At 40.6% G+C, this 20,230-nt stretch overlaps 1 protein-coding gene across 1 annotated transcript in view; it reads right to left on the bottom strand.

The window, feature by feature from the left end:
• The window catches only part of GABBR2 (gamma-aminobutyric acid type B receptor subunit 2), an 835,193-nt gene that overhangs the window by 413,461 nt on the left and 401,502 nt on the right, over window positions 1–20,230 (bottom strand). Inside the window, exon 5 of the mRNA XM_034761463.1 lies at window positions 12,919–12,984. Coding sequence (XP_034617354.1) covers window positions 12,919–12,984 — 66 coding nt within the window. The remainder of the gene's footprint in view (window positions 1–12,918; window positions 12,985–20,230) is intronic.

Raw genomic sequence — 20,230 nt, forward strand, 5'->3', positions numbered from 1 at the left:
ACAGCCCATTAAACCCACAGAGACTGAAAGTTTTACTTTAGCTACACAAAACAGAGGTATCCACAATACTTTATTTTTCAGACATGTATGGTAACATACATTAAAATTTGTTCTCCATGCAGAAGAGGAATTTGTTATGGTTGATAAAGGAATCCTGAACTTTTGTATTGTGAAGAAAAGTCTCCTTTATCTAGCATAAAATCTGCAAATCTTTCCTGAAGATTCTCTTTCCTTGTTGCTGCTGGATGTCTTCCTGTGGACATTTCAGTTCTCTTCAAATCGTAATTTTCATGTTTCTTTGCTTCCTCATAAATATGTGGGATATTAGAGATGCAAGGCATGTAATGGAGCTAAAACAGATGCCCAAGTCTTTTAGAAGTATATGATACAACCCTAAAACCCTTAAATGTAACAGACTTTCATAAAATCTGAAAAAGGAAGAGATTCTTACAAATATTCATTTTTTTCCCATCTGCATCATCCTTATAGAGAACAGACTAGGAGCAGAAGAGGGAAATCGCCAGGATATGAATATGAAGCATACTGCTTACTCAGAATACAATCCTTATGAAAAATACTCCAGAGGATCTGAAGGAGGCCCTGGGGATACTTGAAGATGAGATGGAAATGTTAAAGCAAGAAATAGAAACATGGACAACTCCCAAATGAGGTTAATGACCAGGTGTAGGAAGAATGTTAGAGTTGGGTTTTATGCCTGCCTGGACTATTACAGTGCTGCCAACTCTTACAAATTTACAGTGAGCAAGGCAATTTTGTTTGCTCCAGCTGCAGAAACTCAGGTTAGATCAAGTTACACAAATTATGTATATAATGTGCTGCTTGATGGAGTGGAGGGCCTTCAGCTTCTCCCAGAACCCCAAAATACCAATTAATTACCTGAGTGTGCCCCACAGCTATATCTTAATGAAATTGTGCACCCCCATAGTCCCACATCAATTCCGTACTTCCCCAGCCCCGCTGCTATTAATTTTGTGCCCCCAGCCGAACAGAAATTCTGCCCCTCCACCACCCTTGTGCACCTTGCTCCACTGCACACCCCTGCTCCGCCTCCAGCTGAAGAGGTTCATCATCCTCTCCCCAAGCCTGTGACAGAGGCAGCTCCAAGAGCTCTTGACCCCATTCCTCCAAGACTTGGGGAAGGGCAGATCTAAGGGTTTTTCTTCCTGTTAGGATATAGATATTCAGGCCTGTCTGTAAAGGCCTATACTTTAAGAATTTAGGTGTATTCTTATCACTTAGCTAGTTATAGAGGTATAAAAGAAAGAATCAAAATCACTTTCTGTATATGTAAGAGCCTTCTCTCACTGTAACAGTCTGAGGCCTGGATCTTAGGCTAAGGCCTTCGGCTAAGCAGCAGAGGCCAGCCATAAACTGGGAAATGTATGGTCACATCCTCACATTCCAAACTAGTCACATGGAAATAAGGTGCTATTGGACTGTTAGGAATATCAGGACAGGATTATATTCCTATCACCTCCAGAGAAAGGAAAGAGCCTAGAAGATATAAAAGGAAACTTAGGTTGATAGTTTTCTGTCTGGTAAGAACTCTCTTATCAATAGACACAGCTGGAAAATGCTTATGTCTGTATAGATGTAGTTGTGAAATCCTCACTTCTGTATTGTTTTGTATGTTTATTTGCATGGTCTCTGTCTGGTTTTGTAATTGTTTCTGTCTGCTGTATAATTAATTTTGCTGGGTGTAAACTAATTAAGGTAGTGGGATATAATTGGTTAGCTAATCATGTTACAGTATGTTAGGATTGGTTAGGTAAATTTTAGTAGAATGATTGGTTAAGGTATAGCTAAAAATATTACTATATAAATTAGGGAAAAACAGGAAGTAAGTTGGGATTTGAAAATAAGGAAAAAGGAACTTGGATTTAAGCTTGCTGGAAGTTCACCCCAATAAACATTGAATTGTTTGCACCTTCGGACTTCAGGTATTGTTGCTCTCTGTTCATGCGAGAAGGACCAGGGAAGTGTGAGAGTGAAGGAATAAGCTCTCTAACACTTCCATCAGTACACTAGAGTAGCACTAAACAGAGTGCACTGGCCAGATAAACTAGGTTTACAGCTGCTTTGCATCATCAGAGCAATACAAAGCAGCCAGTGCATAATCATGAATCTTCCTATCTGGCCAGCTCTCTGGGCTGACCAAGTTCCCCGTTGGCCAGCTCCCAGGCTACTTGCCTGGTGGAGAAGTTGGTGGGCTCCTGGGCAACTGGCTAGGAGCCAGAGACACAGCATGACAATTTTAAACAATTCTGTTTCAGTTCTTCCAAATTAGAATTTTTCAAAAATGTTCATTCTGTGAAAAATTTCACTTTTTTTTTTAATATAAAATTTTCCATGGTATGGACAGTCCGGTTCCCACACAGCTCTACTCTTGACACATATTCCAGTCAGACTCCATCACACCACAGACTCATTTTAACCAACAGAATCATTGCATACAAATTGGCTATAGAAGAAGGGGAATGACTGGTTGAGTTCACTCTGATATTTCAATGGCCATTGAACTGGCCCTATCTAGAGTCTATATAACAATTAATTAGATACAACAGTTTTTAATGTCTTGGCATAATTACTAATTTCTTCCAATATAGGGTATGCATAACTTTTGAATTAATTTTAACTATACCAAAAGTTTGAAGAGTCGGTTATTCCATTATTATGATCATTTGGGACACAGGAATAACAGACATAGATAATAAATTTCTTAAAAGGACCAGTTTTAATTAATTTTAACTCAAACCTATTAAGAGATTTATTTGTAAATTCTCAGAAAATGTATTCAATAGTCATAGAGCAAGTGTGGCACGTTTGGGAAGAACATGTTATATTTTTTTTTACATTACAAAGAGCTTGAATCCATGCTCTAAATGCAAAATGGAACCTCAACCTTAACTAAGGTCACATTTGCACTGATAATCCTGTATCCATCCTCATCCATCCAATGAAAGTGTGTTCCAGCTATAAAAAAAAAAATCTTACTTTGCATGCGGGGGAACATTAAGTTGCTGCCAGGGGTGCTGGAACTAGGGGTTCTGGGGGGCATGGCAGGACCCTCTGGCTGGAAGTGGTTTCTATCATATTCAGGGTTTACAGTTTTCTTCAATGGCTTTCAGTATCCCCACTCTACCAATTGTTCTAATGCCGCTGGTTGCTGCATGATAAAACTGTCATCTGATTTACCTTTGTTCTCTTTGGTTTGTTGCATCAGATAATGGGACTGCAATGGGGTCTACAAACCCCATAGTGAGCATAGACAGAAGGGGAAGGAGATCCTCTCCTGTTTACAGGCTAGCAGCTTGACCACACCCCCATACAGCTGCCAGAGGTGCCTATCATGGAGGCAGGCACCCACAGCTGCAGCCAACAGAGGAAACAGGGCCTGCTATAAAGAAGAGAACAGACAAAGAAAAGGAGGCACAAGGGTCTAGGAGAGTAAACAGGCAACTCTCCTGCACCAGGCTGCCTCCATGAACACAGCGAAGAGGCTGAAACAGACTGCTAGACGTAATTAGAGATGAGGGTCCAAGAACTGCCCTGACTGTGGGCAAATTAAAGAGGGCCAGTCAGACCACCCAAAAGACCATACCAGGAGCTGGTGACAGTGACAAATATATCCAATACCATTAGGGCTTTGTCTGAAAGCCTCATTTTGCATACTGCCTTATTTCAGTTGTCCTTGATGGTTTAACCAAGGCAGAATGAGAATATATTGCACGGTCCACAAACAACATTCACTTTAATGGCTCCTTTACAACGACCATACAGCACACTCTGAAAACAGCAGAAGAAACAGAGACACCATAGAAATATGAAAGGGAAATGCAAGCCAACAAGAAACTCTGCCTATTACCAGTCACAGAGTGTACTGCTTTCAGAAAAACAGATTTGGGCACTGGGGAGTGTAAAAGCAATAATGAGCTGAATCACCTCATCCACAGTAAGCAAACTTAAAACAACCTCAAAAGGTCATTAAAATATATATAGGGACCAATAAGTGACTTAGGAGCCTAAGTCCCATTGATTTCCCATAAAATGTAGGCTTTCAAGTGCTTACGTAACTTTTGAAAGTGGACTTAGGTGTATAAGCCTTGCTGGAGCCCTGAGCATAACTAAGACAATGATCCAGAGTAGGCCTTTGCAGAATAGTAACACACTAGGTGTCAGCTAACCAAATAAGCACATTCCTGACCGGAGAGAATGGTACAAAAATACAGAGATCTCTCAAGTGACTACATAAACACATTATTACGAGATGGTACAAGAACACACTGACCCTTCCTAAAGATAAGGATGGGATGACAGGATAATGGATGAGTAGGTTTTGTTCAAACTAGCAGGTATAAGGTGTAAGGGTGATAACTAATAACATCTGGACTGTAATATGTAACTTGTTTGTATCAATGTATAAATGGAGAAGTCATAGGAAGGGCATCTTTGTATTGGCATAGGGCAGTGGTTCTCAACCAGTGGTACATGTACCCCTGGTGGTTCACAGAGGTCTTCCAGGGGGTACATCAACTCATCTAGATATTTGCCTCGTTTTACAATAGGCTACATAAAAAGCACTAGGGAATTCAGTGAAAACTAAAATTTCATACAATGACTTGTTCATACTGTACACTGAAATGTAAGTACAATAGTTATATTCCTATTGATTTATTTCATAATTAGTAAATATGAGAAAGTCAGCATTTTTTCAGTAATAATGTGCTGTGACACTTTTGTATTTTTATTTCTGATTTTGTAAACAAATAGTTTTTAAGTGAGGTGAAACTTGGGGACACTCAAGAAAAATCAGACTCCTGAAAAGGGTACAGTAGTCTGGAAACATTGATAGCCACTGGCCTAGGGGACACCATCTTGTTATGTTGACTCAGCCTCTACCTTATCACAGGCATACATGGATTAGCATCCCTATGAGCTGTTGGACAGAGCGCTAGTACCTTGGTTTGCTGACAACAAAATTGGCCAAGTGCCTTCGCTACCAAACTGAGCCTATGGTCTTTATGAGTAACATTGAGGTCTGCTGAATCAACACACTTCACTCTGCTAGTGCAGCCAACATCTGAGCTCCAAGAACAACAGTACTAGCAGCAGTAACAACTCCGCAGCACTAGCAACACTCCACAGCTCTAACAAGAAGGCGTTTTGGAAATTTTTACACATACTGCATTCCGTAGGCATTTTTAGTATGTATGCTATTCTAATAAAAACATTTTCCATTAAAAGTCAATGCTGTTGCATAGCCCCAAAAGTAAAAGTGAAAGAGAAAATGGAAAAATAAAAGAAGAGATGAAGGGCTGGATCCTACTGCCATTGGAGTCAATACAAAACTCACATTGATTTAAAAAGGAGCAAATCAAGTCCTGGGAATTTGTAGTTTTGTATCAGGAGTTCCGCATAAATCTTGCTCTGATTATTTAATAGTAGTTTATCTAAAGGACCACTTAAAGACTGTGAGCTGAAATTGGTGCAATGTATACCTTCTTATGTTCTCCTCAGCAGACAGGGCCTGATTCAAAGCTCAATGAAGTCACTGTGGAAACTCCCACTGGCTTCACTGTGGGTTGAATCAGTTAATTTGTTTAAACGTTTACCAGGATGCTGGCCAATGTTCAGGTGACTTCTGTTCCAATCTTGGGGTGGCGTAGAGTAGGACTAATGTGCTTTGTACCCGTGGCCTCTCTCCTTCAGTTATACAGGTTTTTTGGAGTGTGACCAAGTGAAAACGATGACATTTCGGAATACACCGACAATTATGCAGATCCTGAGATTGCCTTTTGGTATATTTCTGGCCTATCCACCAAGCATTCAAATTATAACCTCCAGTATGAAAATGTGTCCAAATACAATAGCACCTTACTTTTATAATCCCAAATTACATCTCTGGAAGAGATCAGTCCTACCCTCTAGTGCACCTACCTGAAGGTACACCTAGGAAATCAAATATCTGGCAGCATACCTTTATTTTGCTAATTAAATAATTGCACTCCCAGTCAAAATACCTCAGCATAGCTGTTGGAGTTCTTGAATCAAGAATATATTTCATGATTAATAATGAGCCTACATGACATATTGACACTCATTTTTATATAAATGATCCACTCAGAACTGACCCCTTCAAAACCCTAAATATATCACAGCCGGGTCATGGGCAGCCAGACCTAGTAGTCAGAGCCAGGGTCTGCAGTCATGAGACAGGAGCCTTCTAGACCAGCATGTTCTAGACCAGAATTTCTGGTTTGTGGGAAATTTAAATAAACAACTGGGATCATTACAATTCAGAACAAAATTAATTTTCAAAAAGGCAAAATTTCCAGCAAACCATAAATCCCACATTCTGGCCAGCTCTACTAATCAGACTGTTTTCTGCAGTTTTTGGTCAACAGTCCATCCCCTTTGCTGAGTGCCTATTTGTTTTAAGTCCTATACTCCCCTTCAGTCCATTGTCTTTCCCTCTAGCTATGCCTTCCTGACCTAAAGTCAGTAAAAGAGTTTAAACAAAACAAAAGCAAAACTCATGGTACTAACATGACTTTTGTAGCCATCGTATTGTTCACTCTGCCTATTTGTTCTATCCATCTCCCCCCACTCTGTCTCCGTCCTGTCTATTTAGATTCTAAGTTCCTCAGAGCAGGGACTGTCTCTTACTCTGTTTGTACAGTAACTAGTGCTATGTGGCCCTGTTCTTGGCTAGCCCCTAGGGCACTACTGTAATAACCATGATATATAAATAAATGAGTATTAACTCAAAAACCTTTATCTGTTATCAATAACTGTTTACTAGTTATTAATCATCAGCCATGATACTGAACTTATTTACTGGTAAGTCAGTGGGCTGGTCCACACTAACCCCCCACTTCGAACTAAGATACACAACTTCAGCTACGTTATTCACGCAGCTGAAGTCGAACTATCTTAGTTCGAACTTACCGCGGGTCCACACGCGGCAGGCAGGCTCCCCCGTCGACTCCGCGTACTCCTCTCGCCGAGCAGGAGTACCGGCATCGACGGCGAGCACTTCCGGGATCGATCTGGGATCGATTGCTTACCGTCGGACCCGGAGGTAAGTATAGATGTACCCAGTATGTGATGAACATCTAATGAGTAGGGACTTGACCCTCTATACCCCAACTTGTAGAGCTACTATGTTCTATGCCACAGTATGCTTGTTGAACAGAGAAAATATACTTATGTTTAGGAAAGCAAGCATTTCATGTGTAGAATTGACTGCTTTTTCTTTATCCTTGGATATGACTATTTGTCCATTATTGAAAGGTGTTAGGAAACTAGTCTGTGTTTTGAGAACAGAACAATCACTGACACAGCACATACATCCTTCCACAGGTCTCATAATTCTTTTTAAAATGTGGCTATGCATTTTCTCTCTCCTGGTGTAAAGCCCTCTGTTGCAGCTACAAATGCCCCTCCCCTTACTTCACCTAAAGGGATGGGGGGTGAGAGGGATTGTAGAGAGGTACAGACAGGGGACATGACTGAGCTCCTCTCCACTGACCCTCCATTAGCCTAGGTACCCTAAAGACAGTTACATAAGTTAGAGCAACCCCTAGGCTACTCCAACTTATGGCAGTGCTGAGGTTAGGAAACCATTATCAGCTCCCAAATGCCCCACTCCCCTGAGCCAAACAGACACAAAACAGGGGAAATTCTCAACATCTCTCTGTGATTTAAATGCTAGAACAAAGTGCCTTGCATGTAAAGACAGTTTGAAGTTATTGTGGATTATGTTGAAGAGCATGTCGGGGGTAGTAGGATAGGCCACAGAGGACAGTCCCATAACACACAAATGAACAGGGAAAGAATAGTATTTGTGTTGTATTTTTGCATTCCTAATTTAAGAAAAGCACACATTTTTCTCTGATGTGGAATATGGCCAACACAGAGCACTTCAGGGAGTGTCTCAGAGATAATGCTAACATCTGTACAACCAGAGATGAGAAGAGAGAAAGATGAAACCTTTTTCATTGGCATTAGGAAGAAAACAGACTTTTCTTCTGCTTCCCTAAAAAGTACCATGATACATCCCTGTCTTACCACTATTGCAACAGTGACAGCTGCTGAGTAAGAGTCAAAATATTTCCAAATGACATATAGCAATCTAATTTTGAACTTTAGGTTTTTACTCCTTTGCTGTGATGTATACATTTCTGTTTCTCTATGCAAACACTGCAAGGAGGAAAAAAAACATTTTTTGCTTTTTTATAAAATGAGTCTAAAGTCAGATTTTGCCATTTTTGTTTTGCCTGCATCTTTTATTTGCAGTGTTCACATAGGACAAACTCTGATTCACTTAGATTTCTTTAGATTAATTCAATATGAATACAAATTTTGGGCCCTTAAAATTAGTTTATTCTTTTCAATCAGATACAAATAAAGGTCCAGATCCTGCTCCCTGTGATTTCAACAGGATCATGTGTGTATGCTCTGTATATGGATATAAAGTATAAATTTGGGGGAAATGATTTAATCGCATGATGATTTTGTACCAGTCTTTAATTTATACATATTTCTCTTAATTTCAGAAATCTTTGATTTTACATATTAATACTTGGTTTTGTTATGAATGTGTCACACAACTACAATATTCAGAAGAAGAGATTGTTTTGACTCTTCAGTTTTAATTATATGAATAGAACCATTTTGAGAAGTAAATGTAACGAGGATAGCTTCTGTAGTTAGTAATACTGGAATTCTTTCTTATTTTTGGCCACAGATTTCTTATTCTTTGGAAAAGAAAAAAAAAGCCTACAGCAAGAAACATACTCTGGCACCACGAAAGAATTCCTTTATCAGGGCCAGATACAGCAAGTCCTTACTCTTGTTAGTAAAAATACTGATTTCAGTGGTACTATTCACATGAGTAAGGGCTACTTGCTTAGGCCCCAATTCAGGAAAGCACTTGAGTAGATCCTTAACTGTAAATATGACCCTACCAAATTCATGGCCATGAAAAACGCATCACAGACCTGGTCTCCCTTGTGAAATCTGGTCTTTTGTGTACTTTTATCCTATACTATACAGATTTCACTGGGGAAACCAGTGTTTCTCAAACTGGGGCTCCCAGTCGAAAAGGGGGTTGTGGGGACATCACAAAATTATTGTGTTGGGAGGGGGGTCACAGTATTGCCACCTTTAAACTTCTGCACTGCCTTCAGATCTGGGTGGCTGGAGAGCAGCAGCTGCTGGCTGGGCGACAAGCTCTGAAGACAATGCCCCACCAGCAGCAGCGCAGAAGTAGGCATGGCAATACCATACCATGCCATGCTTACTTCTGTGCTGCTGCCTTCAGATCTGGGTGGCCGGAGAGTGGTAGCTCCTGGCTGAGGGCCCAGCTCTGAAGGCAACAGCACAGAAATAAGGGTGGAAATACCATACCATGCCATCCTTACTTCTGTGCTGGCAGAAGCTCTGGCCACCCAACTCTGAAGGCTCTGAAGGCAGCGCCACCAGCAGCAGCAGTGCAGAATACCGCAACCCCCCTACAATATCTTTGCAACCCTCCCACAACCCCATTTTGGGTCGGGACCCCTACAGTTATTGGGGAGGGATAGCTCAGTGGTTTGAGCATTGGCCTCCTAAACCCAGAGTTGTGAGTTCAATTGTTGAGGGAGCCACTTAGGGATCTGGGGCAAAATCAGTACTTGGTCCTGCTAGTGAAGGCAGGGGGCTGGACTCAATGACCTTTCAGGGTCCATTCTAGCCCTATTCATATTTATTTTATTTTATTTAGTTAGTTACAACACCATGAAATTTCAGATTTAAATATCTGAATTGTGAATAGGTGAATTGTTATTCGACTTCTGTGCTAGTCATGGATTGTCCATAACAAATAACACTGTCGGAGAAAAAGAGAGTTCTCACTCTCAGGTTGGGTGCAGCAAATCAGATACTTTATTATCTCTAGCAGTTGCATGGAGGGAGAGAGCTAAACAGGTCTCTCTGCAGGTAAACAATTACAGCAAGCATTTATACCTTTGTTGCATACTATAATGAGCAACAGCTGCATTTTTTTTATACATAGGTCATCCTGATATCTTATTTTTCTCACCTCTATTTAGACTATAGTCTACATTCCATACTTATCTAACACAAGGTCACAACAACTTCTCATACAGTTCTTTCCCACTCGCCTCACACAATCCTCGCTTCTACAAATCTTGCGTTATTAGGGTTACAGCTAGTCTGACTCTTGCTCCCATAAGGGGACTGTTTGACTATGAAATCCCCTTCAAATCCCTGTCAGTTCTTTCTCTACTTCCACCATGTTCGAACACCAGGTTGTTCATAAATGTACTTGGTACCAGAAAACCTTAGCCAAAGATCGATGATCAACTTTACAGTCGTCTTGTCAGACCTAAGGCCATATGTTCTATACACTCTGGTGAAGAGAGTGACAGAGCTGGTAACTGATGACCACTTGGTGGTGAGTTGGATCTGATGCATGAGATGCTGACTAGATAGACACAGGAGGCCCAAATGATCAGTGCATGTTGCCTAGGAATGCCTCATGGAGGACCCTGTGCAGAAAGACTTCAATTCCCACCTCCAGAAGAACTTCTCCTGCATTCTGGGTGAGGTCTTGGACATTGATTCTGAGTGGACCATGTTCAGGGCCATGGAAAGCTGTGGCCTGAAGGGTAGTTGGCATCTGTCATGGGACCCTGGGACTCGCTGGTGGACTCCAGTGGTGAGGGAAGCTGTCAAGTCAAAGAAGGAAGCCTTCCGAGCAATGCTCGCGAACTGGACTCCTGATACAGTTGAGAGGTACCGGCTGTGGCTGTGGTGGTTGTTGAAGCCCAGGCTTGGAAGGAGTTTGGAGATACCATGAAGAATGATTTCCAGATGGCCGCAAAGGTGTTCTGGCAAACCATTTGTCACCTTAGGAGGGGTTGGTGGTATGTTGCCCAGGCTGTACTCAGCAAGGGTGGTGAAATGCTGACCTTGACTGAGAAAATCATAGAGAGGTGGAAGGAGCACTTTGGGGAACTCCTCAACCCAATGTACACCCTCCCCCCGCCCTTCCAGGATGCAGCACTGGAAACCTCCGGTGAGATCGGATCTATGTGCCTTCGTAGTGGTAATGTGGCAGAGGTGGGCGAGATTTTCCCGGAGATGTTGAAAGCACTGGACAATGTTAGGGTGTCATGGTTAATGCGCCTCTTCGATGTTGTGTGGAAGACAGGTGTCGTACCTCTGGACCGGTAAACCAGGGTGGTGGTCCTTATCTTTAAGAAAGGAGACCAGAGAGAGTGTTCCAACTATAGGGGGATCACACTCCTCAGCCTCCCCAGAAAAGCCTATGCCAAGGTGCTGGAGAGGAGGTTACACCCGTTAGTTGAACCTCAGATTCAGGAGGTAACAATGAAGATTCCTTCCTGGCCATGGAACAATGAACCAGCTCTTCGTTTTCTCACAGATACTCGTGGGCTCGTGGGAGCTTGCTAATCTGGTCTACCTTTGCATTGTAGACCTGGATAAGGCATATGACCGCATTCCCCGAGATGTCTTGGGGGAAGTGCTGTGGGATTATGAGGTGCCAGTACCACCTTTTCATGCTATCTGGTCCCTCTGTTCTCAGAGTGAGAGTTGCATTCGCATTCTTGGCATTAAGTTGAGTTCGTTCAAGATGGGCGTTGGACTCTGCCAAGGATGCGTCTTGTCCCCACTCCTGTTCATAGTTTTCATGGACAGGATATCAATGAGCAGCCGAGCTGTGGAGTGCATTTGGTACGGGGACTCGGAAATGAAATCTGAGCTGTTTGCATATGATGTTGTCCTTCTTGCTTCTTCAGACTGTGATCTCTGATGCGCACTCGAACGTTTCGCTGCCGAGTGTGAAGTGGGTGGGATAAGAATTGGTACCTCCAGTTCAGAGGTCATGGTCCTCACCCAGAAGAAAGTGGACTGCTCTCTTCAGGTGAGGGGGGAGCAGCTGCCCTTAGTGGACGAGTTCAAGTATCTAGGGATCTTGTTCATGAGTGATGGCAAGCGGGAGTGTGAGATCAATCAGTGGATTGGTGCAGTGGTGGCAGTGATGTGGACGCTGTACTGATCCATGGTGGTGAAGTGCGAGCTGAGTTCTTGGACGAAGCTCTTGGTTTACAAGTCGCACTACGTCCCCATCCTCACCTATGGTAATGAACTTTGGGTAATGACCGAAAGGACAAGATTGCGGGTACAAGCAGCGGGAATGAGGTTTCTCCACAGGGTGGCTGTGCTTACTCTTTGAGACAGGGTGAGGAGCTTGGCTATTCAGGAGAGTGTTGGTGTACATCTGCTACTGCTCCAGATTGAGAGGTGCCAGCTGAGGTGGTTTGGGCATCTGATAAGGATGCCCCCTGGGAGGCTTCCGTTGGATCTATACTGGGCACGTCCCACTGGGAGGAGGCCCCAAGGCCAACCCAGGACACACTGGAGGGATTATATCTCCTGACTAGCCTGGGAACAATGGGGAATCCCCCAGGAGGAACTGGAACCTGTTGCGGAGGACAAGGAGGTCTGGTCCTCCCTACTCTCCATGCTGCCACTGCGACCCTCACCAGGAAAAGCAGCAAAAGAAATATCTGAAATCATTAAATTTATGATTTTTAAAATCCTATGACTGTGAAATTGACCAAAATGGACCATGAATTTGGTAGGGCCCTAACTATAAACCCATGCTTAAGTCCCATTGAAATCAAGTGCTTCCATGTTTTCCTGAATAGGGATGGATTTAAACATGTGCCGAAGAGCTTCCCTGAACTGAGGCCTTATAGGTTTGCAGGGGTGGCCCACAGGATAGCAATTCGAGTTTTCAGATGTACGTTTATTGAAAGGTAATTCATTCTTTCCCCAAATATGCAATTAAACATCTTTACTTACACAACAGAACACTTTTGCTGCCATTTGCTCATCAAACTGGCCAAGGATTATCCGAACATCATTACCCTGTGGACAAAATAATGTATATCTAAGTTTAATGCAGTCACAGGCCTGGAATAAACTATATTTAAAATCACTTCTTCTAAGGGCCCAATTTTGTCACACTTACTCAGACTGAGGAATATTGTACTTTTTGAGTAGGCCCTTTGAAATCACTGTGAGAACTTGCAGAGTAAGGTAGAACATAACAGGTAAGATCCTCAGCTGCTGGTAAAAGCAATTTTGGAGTGATGCTAATTTACACCAGCTGAAGATCTGGCTCATTATGAATAAAGGTGGCAGAACTGCATTTCAAACAAATAATTGAGAAATAACAATATTGAGAAGATAATAGTAATACTTATTTTGTGTAGCTACATATTACTATTCAGTAATACTAAGAAACAGCACAGATCAAAAGGATATTTGATTTGCTTTGTCTTCATTTTGCACTTAAAAAGCAATTGCAAATATCCATGGATATATATTTTACAGTACACTGTCAATGATTTCACCTTATCAGTCAACATAGACGATGGACACTTGTAAATGAGATAACACACATTCACCAACTTTGATAGCTCCTAGACATTTTATTCATATCACTACTCTTTCCATAGACAGTAGAATACATCAATGCTAAAACTGGTAAAAAACTGCTTTGAGAATCCACAATTGAATTAAATAGTCAATGGAGGTCATTTTGCCTTCATGCCCAGAATATGTTAATGAAATTTTCAGATGACTTCAGAAACTGGAGCTAACTTTCTGTTGATGTGTGAAAAAAATAGTACAGACAAACATTAAACACAGAGCAGTCCATTACAATTATCTATAACTTAATACTTAATTTCACACAACAGCTGGATGATCGGACAGGGGTTGAACAAGGTTTTTTTTTATGGGTATTATAAAATCGTTTGTTAGCTTGCTAATTCCACTTCTTTTTGCGAAGCAAAATATCAAGCTATTCAATTTGAGTTTACATGGTGGAAAACATTTCAGTTATAATTATTTTGCTTTATTATAGATTTTCAGTTTAGATAACTTCAAAACTTTTTTTTCTTGTATAGCAAATAATATATCTCATCAAAAGGTACAGTCTGGAAAGAACTATTTTGCTCTTAAAATTATCTGAAACTAAATAGTTTTTAGCATTTGCAAGTTTTGCAGTACATGATTTTCTTTGGATGTTCTTAACCTGTGCAGTTTCACTAAGCTTATTTATTTTGTTTACTTAGTCACATAGTAATAAAATACTCTGTCTAAAACAGATACATTTAAAATCTAAATCCAATTAGCTCACATAAAACCAAGAAAAATAAGTTATTTTTATGAAAAGGAGTCTCATTCATATGAGTCCAAAAATGTTATTAAAGACAAAAGGGAAAAAATGTATGACAATGAAACAAACACACAACTCAACCAAGTTCTGTACTTTAAAAAATTATAAAACTATCCTGATTGTTTTGAGACCCTTAACTGAATTGTCAGACTTCTGTGCACATAAAATCTCAACTTAAATACTGCATTATCTAAAAACTAAACTGAACTAAAATAAAATCAATAACAAAATTTGCTGAAAACAAAAAATGAAATCAACAAAATCTATTAATGATGAAATTTTAAACTCATAAAAATACAGTAATTACATTATAGTTCCCACAGCAACAAGAACAAATTGTTAAACTAGAAAATGTGTTTTCTTGTTGTTACATAAAACAGAAAGTATTTGAGTTACTATCTTTTTTTATTTTTATATCACCTTTGGACTGAGAACAATTATCGGAAATTTCAGCCCAAAATATTAAGTTGTTAGTCACTGAGAAGACAGGTTTGAGAATCTTATTCTTTACTATAGTGACTCTATAATTATTTTATTGCAAAATATTATGCAAATTGCAAAGCACATTATGTCCTCTTCAGTAATACCCTTGTCCTTCTTAAACATCCTCATTGCCTACAGGGGTTCTCATTATACTGATATCACTGTGTAATTAGTTTGGCAAACAACATATAGCCTGAAATCTTTCTACTTTGAACACAACTGTGTGTTCTATGTTTGTTGCTTTTGCAAGGAAAGAAACAGACAAACATTAAAGAAATTCTTTTATTAAATGTTTATGAAATGAGGCCAGATTGTCAAAATAGCTCAGCACCCAACTGCTGTAATTTAAGCACCTAAAAAAAGTGACATGATTTTTCAAAAGAGCACATCTCCCATTTAGGAATCCAGTGTGGTGTCCAGAGGTGAGCCCAGCTGTCTCTTCTCCTGACTCCCTCCAGAGTTAGGGAAGCTCCTGTTTCATGTTTTGCTCTCACAGAGGGTTGGGGAATAAGCCACTGGTGCTATGTGTTATCTCTGGGGGATGGTTGTGGAGTTATGTTCTCTCATTTCCTACCCCTTCTTTGCACAACTGTTGTGGGAGCTTTTGTTCTATGTGGTTGCATAAGGGATTTAAAGCAGAAGAGGCTTTATGAGGAAGGTGTTGCTAGCATAAGAGACGGCAAAGAAGAAGGCACAAAAACACTTGCAGGAGAAGTGGAGAAATGGATAGCACCACCAGCAAACCAGAATCAGGGAGAGAAGCTATTGAACATATAAGAGTAGATAAATAGAGAGGGGCAGGGCTAGGGAGGATGTCTAAGGACAAGAAGCATGAATTTAATTTAAGTTCTGAGCACTCACAGCTGCCAAATCAATTAGAGCTGTGCTTTGAAAATACTGAAGTGCTTTAAAATACTAAGTACTCTGAAAAATCAGGCCAAAAGTGAGCACCTAACATTAGTAGACAATTTTGGTGTTAATCTCCATGCCTCAGTTCCCCAGTTGTAAAGGGAGGATAATAATACCATCTGTTCTCACAGGGGTGTTGTGCATTAGTGTTTCTCTCTCATTAGTGTTTGGGAAGCACTCAGATGCCATGATGTCAGCATCACAGAAATGTCCAGGAGGAAATTAATAATTTTGTATTCAGTGCAGTTTCGGATGGTAGTTAATAAGATCTAGGGACACACATCGAATGAAGAAGATAAAAAGAAATATTGAATAATTGCCTATTCATAAATGAGTCAGGAATCCTGTGGGAAAAAATAGGACGTGATCATGTCATTAAAGACTGTATCATAATGCATACACACAAGGAGGTTGAATTAAAATTGCATGGGTAACCTTATTTTCAGCATTTCCTAACTTTGAAGGGCTTAACTTCGCAACCTGAACATTCTTTTAATGTAGGATTTTTGGATGTAATATACATAGAGGAAAAAAGAGGAGAGAAAGAGAGACAGACAGATCTTTTGGTGCTGTGCAGTCAATTCACACTGCACTGCCTCCATAATCTTGCTGTAAAATAAGAACACAAGAACATAAGAATGGCCATACTGGGTCAGACCAAAGGGCCATCTAACCCAGTATCCTGTCTTCTGACACTGGCCAACACCAGGTGCCCCAGAGGGAATGAACAGAACAGCTAATCATCAAGTGATCCATCCCTTGTCACCCATTCTCAGCTTCTGGCAAGCAGAGGCCAGGCACACCATTCCTGCCCATCCTGGCTAATAGCCATTGATGGACCTATCCTCCATGAATTTATCTAGTTCTTAAACAATCTGAAGAAAGATCACCCCAGAATAAGGATCACCATTCAGTGGGATAGAGCCAATGCAGGGCTCTTATGTCACACACTCTGCCTGTTGCTGGTGCAGCAGGGAAAAAGGGGCATAGCTGGAGAAAAGGGGATGTGGCATTTTTGTTCCCCCGTGACCATTATGGCCTGCAACAGAAACAGTGGAGTGCAAATGTGAGCTTTAAATCTCTGCCTTGCACTCTACCATTCTGACATAGCCAGAGATTTGGCCCAAGATTAATTACCTCCCAGTGCTCAAAGGCAATTACTGCATGTAAAAAATACTGATGCAATAAAAATAATATAATACCCATATAATGTTTATATGACTGATTTCCCAGTAAGGCAATCTTAATTTTTGTCTTGGGTTCTAGCCTTAAGGATAATCCCCTTAATCTTCCCTTTACCCCCTCCCCCCCACTGCTCTCAAAGCCCCTCCTTTTGGACTCAAAGATTAAGACAGAACTAATTTCAGAGCCAGAAAATTCTGCTTTAAATCAACCAGAGGAATCATCAGTGTGTGACACAAGGCATTTGATCCCTGTAAAGGATGAACATAACATACTAATTTAACAGCACTCCCTATTCCTCTCAGCTGAAGAAATGGGTGACTGGGCCTACAAATTAGAACAATACATATCTCTATTATTCAGGAACCAGGCTCACCCAGAATCCTATATTTTTTAATGCTTTCAACCTTAATTATGTATAAATCTCCAGAGAAAATGCGACTTTCATGAGTAAACTGGCGGTTGCCCAGTTTTGCTAACTTGCTTTATATTACTGTTACCCCAGCAACATAGCTTTTGAATCATTTATTAACCATTGTCAGAAACATATTTTCAAATCAAGCCAAGGCAATCACTCTCCTTTTCATTTACTAAGGCAGTTCACTGAAATATCAAATCAAGAGATGGGAAAATCCCCATGTCACAAGTGCTAAAGAAAACAGAGGACCAAATTCAGCAGTGATGTCAAAAGTAGTGTGAGGTACTTGAGAATAAAGTCAAGTTCATCCATTTGATGTTCCCTGGGAACTGCCATTCTTTCTATCTCTATCCCTTCCCTACCTACATGGGATAAGTAGGTGCCTCACCCACATTCTTCATTCATGCTCTTCCACTTTAACCCCCTCATTGTGACCTGCTGCTGGCTGACCTTGCTTGGGTAAGTCACTTCACCTCTCTGTGCTTCAGTTTCCCCATCTGAAATATGGGGAGAATGATACTGACCTCCTTTGTAAAGCATTTTGAGATCTCTAGATGAAAAGTGCTGTATAAGAGGTAGGTTATTATTTTAGTTATAGGCAGGCTGGTAGTAATGCCTCTTATTAAGATTGCCTCACATTTTAGGCCATGTTTTCAGTTGCTTATAACTTTGCCAGACTTTAATCATTTGGGCCAGGTGTCTATGTTAGGTATTATTAATATTGTTGTTGTTGTTTTGGAAGGTGGGGGAAGGAGGAGGGAATTTCAGTCAAAACTATTGAGATGTTTCTGAGGAAAAGGGTAGGGAAAACCTGCAGTCAGGCTTTGCCGTTGAGGGGCCCTCAACAACTGCAGCTTTGATTCCTGCCATCTTGGAGGTGGTAGACAGTCTGTTTCCTATATCTGAGTATTTTTAAACTCAGCCAAAACAAAGGCTAATGGATAGTAAACATCTGCTAGTAGGAAAAAGTATTAGCCTGGAACCCATGGATTCACATTAAAGGATAAAGACACCAATCACCTGGAATAACCGGTGTGCAAGGTTTATTCCTTGGCTACACTCAAAATAAAAACTGCCAATTATCAACCATTGTTGGCAATATGATTTCCTTGCATAGGCCTCACTATTGCCTTGGCACTAGTGGTCTCTCAGGGGGATGACGCACAATGATGTCACTCCCCATGGGATCTAGAACACCTCTTGCTGATTTCCAACAGGCAGGAATATTCCATCTCCCTGTGAGAACAGCTCACTGGTTACACTGAGCTAAAAAGCAGTCTACTTGACAGGACAGCCTTCACATACTTTCATATACTGATCTGTGGTCTAATTGAATACATCCCTGGTTTGTGTAGGGAGAGACATCTATCAAATAACATTATATTCTGCACTCTCCTTTTTATAGCACCAAAGATTTTCACCAAATTGTTGGCTTTGATAACTATTTTTATCAGAGGTCAGATCATCTATGTCTGTATTTAAACTCTAGGCCTCAGTAAAGTGTATATATTGTTGCTATCCTAGGAACTTTGTGTAAACAAAGAATGGTTTATTTTCATCCCCACACAAGATAGGGAGTCACTGGAGTCCTGATAGGCCTCAAAACTGCAAGACTTTCCTGCCAGAGGACTCATTCAACTGGGTGACACCTGTTATCAGGCTACATGTGAAACTTCTGTGGGCTTGCTTTTAGATATGCCACCATCATCTGAACACTAGGAACACCTAAGACATTGTGGTAATAATAATGGTAGGGTCCAGATATTCCCGAATGTGATAGATGACAGATTTCTTCACAAAATAGTCATTGAATCAACAAGAGTTAATGTAATTTTAGATTTAGTACTGGTAAGTACTGAAGACCTCATGGAAGAAATGGTTGTAGAGGATAACCTTGATTTGAGTTAATTCAGTTTAAACTAAATGGAAGGATAAACAAAACAAGTCCTGCAACTAGGAGTCTTGATTTCAAAAGGGCAAACTTTAAAAAAGTTAAGGAAATTAGTTAGGGAATTTGACTGGACTAAAGAACTTCAGGATCTGAATGTGGAGGAGGGTTGCAATTACTTTAAATCAAAATTGCAGAAACTATCAGAACCCTGGCTCCTAAGCAAGTGGAAGACATTCTTAGGGAAGGGTTTGTGACGTTGCACCCCATAATGCTTTATAGAAATACGCTTATGAATGTCAATATGACATAACTGGAATATGTTTTATGCTAGATATGCCATGTAATATATCTGTGCAAAGGTTATGTTCTTTTGCATGTATTCATCCTATTTGTACAGATGTATCATTCTTTTATCTGAAACTAGGAATATAAAATATAACTCGGAGGTCCTATTGTAGTTATGCAAAGTGTGGGCCATTAATGGTGTCTTGGAATCTTGATGGTTCCCATTAACCAGGACAATTGGTTGTATATAGCTCTGTTTACTTGTAAGTCTTCCTGTATACATGTGTGCTGGCAAGTGGGCAATGAAGTTTTACAGTGATGTGATCATGTCACCTGAACATCTTTAACCTGATGCTTTTCCATCTAGAAGGAGGGGTGAGAACCCAGAGAGGGACAAAGGATTCCTGCCTTGTGCAAAAGATATATAAGTGGGTGAAACACAGAGAGAAATTAAAGATATAAAAGTAATGAAGATAAAATACAACATGGTTTTACAAAAGGTAAATTGTGCCAGACCTATCTGATCTCTTTCTTTGAGAAGATAACCATATTTTCTAGACAAAGGAAATGTAGTACGTCTAATCTACCTGTACTTCAGTAAGGCATCTGATACAGTTCCACATGGGAAATTATTAGTTAAATTGGAGAAGATAGGGACTAATACAAGAATTGAAAGATGTGTAAGTAATTGGCTAAAGGGGAGATGACAACGGGTCATGCTGAAGGGTGAAGTGTCAGGCTGAAGGGAGGTTACTAGTGG

This window comes from Trachemys scripta, chromosome 2, assembly GCF_013100865.1.
Source record: "Trachemys scripta elegans isolate TJP31775 chromosome 2, CAS_Tse_1.0, whole genome shotgun sequence".
Classification (NCBI taxonomy): domain Eukaryota; kingdom Metazoa; phylum Chordata; order Testudines; family Emydidae; genus Trachemys; species Trachemys scripta.